Source organism: Silene latifolia, chromosome Y (assembly GCF_048544455.1).
Source record: "Silene latifolia isolate original U9 population chromosome Y, ASM4854445v1, whole genome shotgun sequence".
Taxonomy (NCBI): domain Eukaryota; kingdom Viridiplantae; phylum Streptophyta; class Magnoliopsida; order Caryophyllales; family Caryophyllaceae; genus Silene; species Silene latifolia.
The window spans coordinates 205617183-205630026 of record NC_133538.1 but is presented as its reverse complement, the minus strand read 5'-3'; the positions used below and the strand labels follow the sequence as shown (position 1 = coordinate 205630026).

The 12844-nt window shown below is 34.3% G+C and overlaps 2 protein-coding genes across 2 annotated transcripts; both read left to right on the top strand.

Annotated features, from left to right (window-relative positions):
* Positions 1 to 7682: 7682 nt before the first annotated feature.
* Positions 7683 to 9559, top strand: LOC141629925 (F-box/LRR-repeat protein At3g26922-like). The gene is made up of 2 exons (XM_074442838.1): positions 7683 to 8745; positions 9372 to 9559. The coding sequence occupies exons 1-2, from the start codon at positions 7683 to 7685 to the stop codon at positions 9557 to 9559; spliced, it is 1251 nt and encodes a 416-aa protein (XP_074298939.1).
* A 467-nt stretch (positions 9560 to 10026) lies between these two features.
* Positions 10027 to 11349, top strand: LOC141629924 (putative F-box/FBD/LRR-repeat protein At1g78760). The gene has a single exon (XM_074442837.1). It carries the CDS (start codon positions 10027 to 10029, stop codon positions 11347 to 11349), a length of 1323 nt encoding a protein of 440 aa, XP_074298938.1.
* Positions 11350 to 12844: the final 1495 nt, after the last annotated feature.

The following is a 12844-nucleotide window of genomic DNA, read 5'->3' as shown; positions in this document are numbered from 1 at the left end:
CAATTTATGTATAGAGATTATAGTTTTATACCAATTTTTTTTATTTTTATTAAAAGATTATATTTTTAAGTTTAATGATAAAAAGGTTTTTTCAAATGAAAAATTATTTTAATAAATGAAATCTAATTTGTTTCCATATATAAGTTAGAGCACTTTGGAGGGAAAAACTTGATATAAGTTTTATTCTTTTACTCGTAGTATATAGGAAGATTTGTAGAATCTAACACACATAAAAACCCAAAATATATATGGTAGTCCAAAATATTTTACTGAATATATTTTTTTCTCTACAAAGGCCCAATATTTATATAGAATAACCAAAGTGTTAGGCTCAATTTATAGGTGAAATGATTTGAGCGGTAAAAACCCAAGCTTCACCTATTCATTTAGTAAATAGAGGATTCATTAAAACAATTGGAGAATTATTTAAATAAAGAAATCATTAATTTCATGATAAAATAAAATATTTATTTCATAAAAATACACGTTTCATAACGTTACTCGATTCTCTTTAATTAATTTTTCATCCCCTATTTACTAAATGAATAGGTGAATTCATGAATTTTCCCTCCAAAAAGCATCTTTTTAAATAAGCAAGCTATTTTATTAATTATTTTCACTAAATAAAGAAATTAATAATTATAATGTATTTCATTAAAATCATTCTTTTTATCAAATTATATAATTTTCACTAAACAATAAGCTATAATATTTTAATTATAATATAAATAATATAAATTTATAAAATATTAAATATTAAATTTTTTATTGATGCTATTATTTAAAAATGACTTGACTCATACTTTGTATTAACAAAACTATAAATTGTTTCGATTACTTTCATGACAAAATTTTTTTGAGATGATTTATAAAATTGGAATCATCAGGTTTGTGGTATAAAAAATACTTTTATAAAAAATATAATTCAACACATTGCTCAATTCCCTTTGATTAATTTTCAGTTTTAATTTTTTTTTCTCGAAAAAAATATAATAACAAGAAAAATGAACAGTTAATGAGATACCACTATTATGTTACACTTCAATTTTACAAAGTTTTCTTGAATAACTTTACAATTCAATATTTTTTTCCATATCAAAATATAATAACGTGAAATATTAAAAATTAATGAGGTTTTAATTTAGCATTATCAATTTCTATTAAAGGACATAAACCCTAAAAACCCTTGAAGCCTTAGCAAAGATGGAAGGGACGAACATGAATAATAGAAGGAGAAATCGAAGAATCGACAGGTTGAGTTCTCTCCCCGACGACATTCTTATCGGAATTATTTCCCTTCTTCCTCTCCAATTAGCCATCACTACCGGGACTTTATCCCGTCGATGGCGTGGTCTCTGCTCCAACATTACTTGTATCGACATCACCGTCCATGACACCGACACTTATAAATTATTAATACTTAATCCATTGAATAATACCATAAGACAAATTACCTCACCTTTTATCCATAGCTTCAGTATCGATTTTGTTGGATCCTTTAATCTGGACTTTTGGGCGCCTTGCATGGATATTATAATTCGCGATGTTTGTAACCGGGACGTCCATCAACTTAAGGTAACATGGTGTAATCCTGAAACTATCCATCAACTTAAGGTAACATGGTCTAATCCTGAAACTATGCATATGTATACATTACCAAGTGTTATTTTCCAAATGCAGTCGCTAGTGTCGATGGAATTGGGCTCCAAAGACCGCGCTTATTATTATTACCATTATTATTGCGATTGGCAATTCCCTTATGATTGTAATGCCATCAATCTTCCAAATTTGAAGAGCTTAACCATTTACTTTGCTTTGGAGTTTGAAATCTTAAAATGGATTGAAAAACTAATTAAGTTTTGTCCATCACTCGAGAAATTGTCTTTAAATTGCTGTGATAGAAAAATTGATACGTCTTTGGAAAGCTGTAAAATAGTGATTAATTCCCCAAATTTAGAATACTTGGCTATTTCCGCTCCGAAATCATTGACCTTTTCTTTTGAGGAGGAACCAATTGTGCTGCGTGAAGCGAAAATCGAATTTACTGATCTCTTCGAAGGTCAAGCAGATGAAGAAAAGTTGTCTAAATTTTACGAGGCGATTTCTAAAGTAAGGATCCTAACCCTTGATATTTCTACAGTAGATACCTTATCTACTACGGTGTTTCGCAATGTTACTCGGCTCACATTTAATATGAAACTGCGCCTCTGTTTAAATACTCTGTTGTCCGTGTTAGAGATGTGTCCGGTATTAGACGTTTTGAACCTTAAATTTTGCGGTGTCGATTATAATTATAAGAAGCAGCCGTTATACCAAAAGCCTGGCGATATAAGCACCAGCTCACAGCAAGCAATCAGAAAGATAAAGTCGATAAACGTGGAAATCGATAACAGGAGAACTTATTACAGGTACGCGGAACCTTTCTCACGCCTTATAATGGATTTGTTAAGAAGCACTTGCGATTTGGAGCACTTGAATCTTAGAGTAAATTATTTTCATCAAGATTGGTTACCGCCGGGTAATTTGTTGCTTGATGAAAAAGACGAGATAAAGTTGTGCAAGAAACTGTATTGGTGTCCAACGATCTCCAATTGCGATGTTGAATTTAAAGGGAGTTTTATTAAGATGTCTCGAAAAGATGGTCCCAAACTTAGTACTCAAAATGGCAAAGTTATCTGTTTTGGTCGTCCCAGAAGTTTTTAATTTAACAAAAACAGTGATGTTTCTGCTTTGTTACAGTCAGTCATATACTCCGTATTCAGTAGAAGTGTAGAACTATCTATTGTTTTTCGACGATGTTGCACAAATCTTTTGCTTTATGATGCATATGAGTATGTGACTATAATAATTTGGTTTGAAATCTTTGATTGTTAATTACTCATCGCTAGTTGATTTATATTTTCGTTGTGTTAATCGTAAAACAGGCTCATAATATGTTCCACTCATCGATGAAAATGTATACTCCTGTATCCGGCTTGTCCATCGACCATAAGTAGTCCATCTTTCCAGCAGATATGGTGTGCTGCTGCCTGTTTGACCCGCACAATTACCCTTAGTAATGCTATTGCTCATGACTTTATCAACTAAGTTAATTGACCCGCACAATTACCCTTATTAATGCTATACTATCATCCACCACCTAACTAAAGCTATAAGCTATGTTACCTTAGAAAATTTAGTAGGAAAAACAGTTTTTTGGAAGGAAAATGATCCGTACAAAATTAGCCCAAACTAAATGAATAGTTCTACAACTAGCCATCGTACCATATAATTCGAACTTTTTAATCCGATTACATTTTGACGTAAAAATTAAAGACACTTAAGAGTGGGAGAGCAGTAGATATTTAGATTAATCATAAAAACTCCGGAGAGACGACCGTACCTTCAAATTTTGTGTGGAATATCATCCTTTGTCCCATTTCGTATTCCATCTTGTGTCCCATCACTTTCCTCATTGACACATAAACACTTTGATACTCCCTCCACAAACTTATTTTAACCCCATTTGTTTTATTGCGGTCTCCAAGACGACACTTTGACCGTGTTTTTCGAAGTCTATGTTACTTTTTTTTTTGAAATTTTTTTTCGCGAAAGATGTTATGAAAATAAGTGTTGAAGAGTTAGGAACGATAAACACCTAAGAGGGGGAGGGGGTGAATTAGGTGTACTTTTTAAAATTTATTCTTAACTTAGTTAATTGATAACTTAAGTAAGGAACCTTAAAGCACGAACCTTGAAAAACTTAATAGAATGTAAGTTCACAAGATGGTACAACCGTTTTATGTCAGTGTGACACAGAACTTAAATAAGTATGAACGAGAAATAGCAAAGTGAAAGAACGTAAGAGTAAATGAACAAACAAACGACATATAAAAAATTGATTCAGCCTCTACTCCGAGGCCTATGTCCAACCGTTATTTTATTGCTTGCTTATAAATTTACTCAAACAACTAAACCTTTACAATGAAAATAACTCGCCAATCTACCCCGATTGCACTAAACTTAAAGCTACTCCACTTCAAGAGTTTATATGTTCTATCTCTCAAGTAAGTTTACAGAGTCTTTGAATCTCAAGGGTTCACTTAATGAACATGGAGATCACAATTAAGACTTAAACACGAGAATCATGGAACAAACTCATTATGTCACAGTGCAGCGAACTGATACTTGGAGGTTTACAACTTATCGAAAATAAATGAAGACTTTTAAAATATGAAAAACGTTTTGCAAATACTTGAAGAACGAACAAAGCTTTAAATGCACAAATGATTTGTAAGGTTTTACAATAAATGCTTTGGAAAGTCTTGAGAAATAAATGAAGTTAAGGCACACTATTTATAATGGATTTGATCACTAGCTAAGAAGTACAACTTAGGTTAATTAAATCTAATATAAAATAGGTAGCTTTTGAATGATGGTAAGTGTTAGGCTTTAGGATTGAGGCACAAGTCTTTGATCAAAATCAGAAAACTCTTCCCAAAACACTCAACATGTGACACTTTACCAAATTGGCAAAAAACTTTTATAGCTTTAAAACTTTGACAAGTTCAACTTACCATTTTGGTAAAAGGTAAATGCACAAATCTAGAGGTTTTATCAATGGAGATTAGTGACTTAAAATTTCAGATTTGTTTTCAAACTTTGAAGATTCAAATGTTAAAGCCTTGAGAATATGAAATTTGTAAAGATTTTAACACTTAAACTTTTCGTATAAACATTCCCCCATACGGTAGTATCAGAAACCACAGTGCAGTGCACTGTTGCATGGTTTTGCAACCACTTGACGAAAATGAGAATGTTACACTTACAATTTTCGACTAAGGCTAGGATCATATCATTGTCTTGACTTCTTGTTGGCTTCATCTTAATTAGGTTATACCTCCTTGAGAGTCCATAAGATTGCTTCAATCACTAAACATTTGTAACTAAGAACAGACAATCAAATAACAAGGGAACTTGGCATCATCAATCAAGTGTGTTCTAACAACTTTAAATATTTTTGTTTTATATTCTAATAATTTTTATTTTCCAACTTATTTACGGTCAAAGTTCGGAAATTTTGACTTCCCAAAAGCAAAATGGCTGAAAATAGGTTTGCGGAGGGAGTATATATAATCAGTATGGATCATCTGTCTCGCTTTTGTGTCTCATTCTATGTGTCACTCCAATAATTTATTGACACTCCCACTTTTGTGTCTCATTTTTATTAGTTCAATTTTCAAGTGTGATGTGTCAAGTTTTTAAGGGGATAAGACATAAGATGAGACATAAAAATGGGATAGATGATCTCTACACCCCCTCCCCTGCTATCCTCTACCTCCACCACCAACCCTTTCCCTATCAAAGTTAAAATTTCAATTTCTAGAACCCGGCTTAATTTAATAAAATCAAAACTAATTAAGATATAAAAATAGTAAAAGATTAGTATTGCTGCCCAACCCCGCCTAGGCTAACTCTATTTAGCATTAAAATTTATTTTTAATTAAATAAAAAAAATACCTTAAAGTTGCATAACTCATAAATTTATCATTAATATATTTTTCTATGACATCTTAAAATTACGATGAAATAAATTATGAGACAAATTTACTCTCGCTATTAATATTTTACTTAAATCAATTGTTAGCTAATATTGATAATTTCACTACTCTCGTTGTTACTTTTATTACTTTCACTACTCCCCTCGCCGCTAATATTGTTATTTTGACTATTCAAATGAGTGACTGCTATCATATTACTATATTCAGTGTTATTACAGTTCTTTTCTCTACTAACAGAATTACTTTTACTATTTAGACATTCAATTTTAGGAGGCTTATATGTTTCTATAAAAATAATACATATATGCATTAAATCAAATCGAAATAAGTATGAAATATTATATTTTTTAGAAATCTACCTTAATTTATTTATCGTATGATAGTTTTTAAAATATAACATACTTATATTATATTTGTGTATGTTAAATAAATAACATCTTTATACTAATTAATACCATCGGTGGGGCATGTTTATTTTTGGGAAAATCTCAATATTCTAGTTTCTATTTTTATAAGGAGAAGAATATTTATGAAAATTTTATGGAAATTTGTATTCACAGTACGTTTTTTACTCAATACAGTACTCTTTGCACCAAACGTTCCATTTCTTTGCCCTTCACTAAAAAAACAGTAAACCTAATTCTTTCTCCCTTCTCTCTAATATTGAAACCTTAACCATTTTCAACCACATTAATATTCTTTAAATATGAACGATTATTCAAGTGACGAACAGGTAATTAATTGGTTAATTCTATATTACTTATTAATTTGAATATTTTTTATGATTTAGTTTCTTTTTGAAATAGGCAGATTAATTGGAAACTTAATCGTGTACTATCTCCCTTTAATCATGTACTATGGCATATTAATTGGAAATTTTAATTAGTTAATGGGATTATATTAAACATAAATGGAAAAAAATGATTAAACGAAGATGGGATAGAGACTATGGTGATTGAATTTCTGTAATTTTTTTGTATAAAAAAGTGGTGATTAACCCCCATAACTTTCATCAATTGTGAGATTAAGCCCCATAACTTATAAATGTAGTAATTAGGCCTCATAACTTTGAGTGAAAGTGAAATCGAATCCAATTTTTTGATTTCCAACCAAAATTGCAACAAAAAATCAATTTCATCCTTTTATACAATTTATCAATACAATAATTTTTTTTATACATTTATAAATTGTATTTTATTATACATTTTGGAAAAAATAATATTTAAATGAACTACATAAAATTTATATAATTTGTAGAGAGATTTCATATGTATATATCATTTATAGTAAAACTTTTAAAAATATTTTATCTAACAATTATGTTAATTAATAAAATATATAAATACTTTTAAAATATTAAAAAGTATTTAATGTACAATGATTCTAAATATAAAATGATTTAATGATATATTTATGTTAAAATTAAAAACAGGGTTGAATTTCACTTTTTGTCAAAGTTATGGGGCCTAATTGCTACATTTGTAAGTTATGGGGCTTAATCTCACAATTGCTTAAAGTTATGGGGGTTAATCACCACTTTCGCGTTTGTATAAAAAAGTCAGCGTAGTGCACAAACGGTTATGGTTACGGTAAGGGTGCACAGATGGCAAGGCTGGGACGGCGACGGCGGCGAGGATGAGACGGCAGCAAGGTTGGGTCGCCGACGAGGGTGGGTCTCCGGCAAGGTTAGGTCGCCATTGAGGGTGCACAGACGATCATTGTTTTGTTTATTTTTTTTCCTTTTCTTCTCATTGTAGTACTGTAGTAGTATAATATTGCTTTTTTTTTTTTTTTAAAAAAAAAAAAATTCAACATTGTATGTAAAATTGCAAGGCTGGGCTCCAAACGCCAGTGATATGAATTGCACAGTTGCACCGTTGTTGATGAGAGGAATAGCACTGGTCTGTGTACTGCGTTGATATGAATTGATATTTTGATTTAGAGAGAAAACATTAGAGAGAGGTTAGAGAGGGAAAATAGAAGGGGAAATGAAAGGAGCAAAATTGTCAACAGTCTATTGCGTCGAGTAAAATGTGTACTACGAAAATCAAGACCCTTAAGAAACTACGTTATTTATAATCAATATTCCTTGCGAAGAGAAAAGCTAAAAGACATAAACCCTAAAAACCAAACTTAGCAAAGATGGCGAGGACGAACGAGAACGATAGAAGAAGTAGTAATCGAAGTATCGACAGGCTGAGCTATCTCCCCGACGACATTCTTATCGGAATTATTTCCCTTCTTCCTCTCCAATTAGCCATCGCTACCGGAACTTTATCCCGTCGATGGCGTGGTCTCTGGTCCAACACAACCTCTATTGACATCGCCTTCCGCGAGACTTTTAACTTACATAATCTCGATACCACATTGAATGATACCATGAGACAAATTACCTCACCATTTATCCATACCTTCAATATCGATTTCAAAAAACCCTTTGATCTGGATTATTGGGCGCCTCTCATGGATATTATAATTCGCGACGTTTGTAACCGGAACGTCCATCAACTTAAGGTAACATGGCGTGATACTTCTTGTTGGGATAATATATATAAATTACCAAGTGTTATTTTCCAAACGCAGTCGCTAGTGACTATTGAATTGGGTTCCAAAAGTGGCTCGTATGATGATTGGCGATTCCCTGAGGATTCTGATACCATTAATCTTCCAAATTTGAAGAATTTAACCATTCACTTTGGTCGGAATTATCAATGGATTGAAAAACTAGTTAAGGCTTGTCCGTCACTTGTAAAATTGTCGTTAGATTGCTGGGCTAGCAATATCGATGAGACTTTGCAAAGCGGTACAATTGTGATTAATGCCCCAAATTTAGAGTACTTGGCTATTTTCGCTCCAAAATGCATAACCTTTTCTTTTGAGGAGGAACCGATTATGCTGCGTGAAACGAAAATTGAATTTACTGATCTTCACCAATATCAATCAGATATTTATGAGGCAATTTCTAAAGTAAGGATCCTTACCATTGATATTTCTGCAGTAGATGCCTTATCTACGGTGTTACACAATGTTACTCGACTCACAATTAATATGAAATCGAGCCATAGTTTAAATCCTCTGTTGTCATTGTTAAAGATGTGTCCTAAAGTAGATGTTTTGACCCTGAAATTTTGGGGTGTCAATAATTATAACGAGCCATTGTACCGAAATACTGGCAATGTAAGCACCCCACGACGAGCACTCAGAAGTATAAAGTCGATAAATGTGGAAATCGATAACTGGAGAACTTATTCACTACTACAAAACTCGTTATGGACATCAGTCAATGGACATCGGATTATCTGGAAAACCGATGTACATAACATGCACATCAGTTATGCTAAACTAGGCGCGTTAGTTTGTTAGGGCGACTTTCACAAATCTCTTCTACTGGACAATAGTTTCAAAACCATAATGCATTCTACATTGTCCTTGTTAAGCTTTGATTTAAGTTCTCTTCTAGCTTGTGTTTTTGGACGTTTTTAACTCGAATAAGATTGAGATGAACCATTGTAATTACAGCTGGCTAAACATTCAAGTAGTTTCATTTGCTATACGAAGGAGAATTTTAAATGGTAAGCTTCGAAGAGTACTCATTAAATTTCTATCTTATGATTAGAAAATTATTTAACCCTTGTCCTTCAAAGATGTGTACTTTTTTAAGTTTCTAGTAATGTGTTCTTTTAACCATTAACTGAAAAGGAAGCCACTATTGAACTCCTAAGGTTACGACATGTCTATAGTTAGGATGAGTGGTGTATGCGTCTCGTTAGTTATATAGGATCTTCTATGTTGATATTTTGTTTTCTCGTTAACTTTGTTGTGTTGAACCAGATTATCGTGGTCATAGCGAGTGGGAAATTCTATTAAACCGTCTCATTCTTTACACATCCTACCTCCAGGCTCCATCCTTCACAGAGCATGAGCTTGGTCTTACTTGTCATGTGCTCATGAAACAAAACTCAAACTCGAGCTCATCTGTGCTTAAAAAATTGAGCTTCTTATTAAACTTGCGAGTTTAAGCCCAAGCTCAAGCTGAGCTATATAAAATTGTTAAACAAATACTCTTTGCTAAAAATGCTACCGCAAAAAAAAAAAAAAATATATTCTTGTTTATTTTTTCCTAAGGATGTGTTAAGAAATGCTATTGTATTTTCATATTTATAATTTGTCATATATTTATATTATTTACCCAATTTCAAAGGACACGATATCCGTATATTTTATTGCACAACGTTAAATAAATCACACTATATCAATTAAACTAAATAAAAGTAAATTTAGCCATAAAATCGGGTTTTTCAAATGGGTTTGGGTTCGGAATTCGAACTAATTTGGTCAAGGCTCGAGTGTTAGGTATCAAAATCTTTGGGCCATATCCATAAACCCACAAACCTAAAATGGTAGTACAAACGTATAAATACCAAAAGAAGGCTAGCTAATTAATTATGCACTTTTAAACCCCTAAAACCTCGTTAAACCCTACAACATGGCTCCCAAAAATAGAGGAAAGAAGGGGAAGCAGAGGACGAACAAGAAGGCAAGCAGTGAACAAAGAGAAGACAAACTAAGCGCCCTTCCCGACGACATTCTTATTGGAATTATCGCCCGTCTTCCTCTCCCTCAAGCCATCGCCACCGGGTCCTTATCCCGTCGATGGCACCGTCTATGGACTAACCGTAATACCACTATTCAAATAACCAACCGTAATTACAACTGCTTGCTTAAATTCTTTACCACTTTTGATGATTTCATGACCTACATTATTACATCACCCGTCATCCATAGTTTCAGTTTCGAGGTATTCGATGTGGATAACCCTTGGATTTGGCTGCCTTCCTTTGATTCTAAGCTCAAACAAATTTGTGAGCGGAACGTCCGTGAACTTAAGGTAACATTCCCTATTAAGTACTATGGTTATGGTAATCATATGATTGATTTCCCAAATGTGGTTTTTCGCACGCAGTCGTTGGTGTCGGTTGAGTTTTGCTCAACGCATGGTTGGCGATTGCCTGAATCGATCAATCTTCCCAATATTAAGAATTTAACTCTTTATTTTTGTCCTTCAAATTGCGATTGGCTCGAGAAACTAACCAAGGCCTGTCCATCACTAGAAGAAGTGTCTTTAAGCTACGAGGATCATGACTGCTTTTGTAGGACGTACTTCAAACATAACTCGTTTAGTATTGAGTGTAGCCATCGAAATTTAAGACGTTTGTTTATAAACTTCGAAAAAAGCGAATGCCTTGAATTTCGTATTAATGCCCCCAAAATAGAGTACTTGTCTGTTCGAGCTCCAAAATCAATGATTTTTACCTTTGAAGAGGAACCAATTGTGTTGCGCGAAGCAAACATCGAAATTACCACCTTGCATTACCGTACATACAATGCAATAACGTCAAAATTTTATGAGAAAATTTCTAAGGTTCGGGTCCTGTCGCTCCATGCTTTTGCACTAGATAATTTTCCTACCACCTTGCTTCGAAAGGCTACTACCCTTACACTAGACATGAAACGGTCTAACGAGGCGAAGATGGCGCTGTCGTCCTTCCTGGAACTATGTCCTTTATTAGACGCTTTGACCCTTAAATTCTTGGATTTTGGAAAGAATAACAGGAAATGGATCCTCCCGAAACCTTGCCATGAAAGCGGCTTACCACAATCACTTAAGACAGTCGCGTTCGAAGCCCACTGGTACACTTATTTCAAGCCGGTGAAATCTTTATTAAATTTAATAGAGTATTTCTTAAAAAGGGCAACATGTTTGGAGCATTTCTGTTGGAAACGTGAAACAGAGAAGAGAAGAGAATGATGTAAATTGAGTTGTGTTCCGTTTATTGATATGCCAGTCAATATTTATATTACAAAGGTGATCACAAATTGATCTTGTTACCTCCTTAAGACTAGTAACAATATATTAAAATATAGCAACTAATCCCCAATATAATAGGCTAGAATATTGTGCTTATACCACACAATATTCTCGTCTAATACCCCCCTCAAACTGGAGCATGAAGATCGAGAATGCCCAGTTTGCGGAGTAAGTACTGAAACTGTCGTACCCCAAGAGGCTTGGTAAAAATATCTGCGACTTGCTCAGTAGTGGAAACATGAAACGGTTTGACAAGGCCACTCGTAATAGCGTCGCGTACAAAATGGCAATCAATTTCGATATGCTTAGTACGCTCATGGAAGACCGGGTTTTGAGCTAAATGTATCGCGGACTGACTGTCGCAATATAGTTGCATAGGGACCGAAATATCAACATCCAAACTAGCTAGCAAACCCTTAAGCCATTTGAGCTCGCACACAATAGCGGCCATAGAACGGTATTCGGCCTCAGCTGAGGATAAAGAAACCGTATGTTGCTTCTTTGTCTTCCACGAGACAGGAGAATCACCAAGAAAAACAAACCACCCGGTAACAGAGCGGCGAGATAAAGGACACGTACCCCAATCCGAATCGCACCAACCAGAGACCGACAAGGAGCTACTGGAACGAAGGGAAACTCCCTGTCCGGGGCTGCCCTTAAGGTAACGGACGACCCTTAAAGCCGCCTCCATGTGAGCCTCTCGTGGGTTAGTAAGAAACTGCGATAGAACATGAACGGAAAAGGAGAGGTCGGGTCTAGTAACCGCCAAGTAGACAAGCCTACCAACGAGACGCCTATAACGTTCGGGATCCCCATAAGACGGAGAAGTAGTAAGGGCAAGTTTGTGGTCCGGTTCCATAGGGGTAGAAGCGGGTTTGGCTCCCAATAAACCAACTTCAGTGATGATGTCTAGAGTGTATTTTCGTTGTGTAAGAAAAATGCCATCTGAATTCCGAGAGACTTCAATACCAAGAAAGTATTTCAGAGGGCCTAAGTCCTTCATTTTGAAGCATTGGTGCAAATATCCTTTAAAAGCTAAGATAGCATCGGAATTATTACCCGCAATTACCAAATCGTCCACATAAATTAAGACATGTAAACGAATGGTATTCTTGGAATAAGTAAAGAGGGAATAATCGGAATAAGACTGCCGAAAACCATATCGACGAAGGGCACTTGCGAGCTTAGAGAACCAGCAACGTGGTGCCTGACGCAAGCCATAAAGGGATTTCTTCAACCGACAAACTTTGCCATCGTGACCGCGAGAGAAACCCGGAGGCAATTTCATGTATACTTCTTCGTCTAAGTCACCATGTAAGAACGCATTATGGACATCCATTTGATGTAATTCCCATTTCTTAACAGCCGCAACAGCTAGAAAAGTGCGAATGGTGACCATTTTAACAACGGGAGCAAATGTTTCGCCATAGTCAAG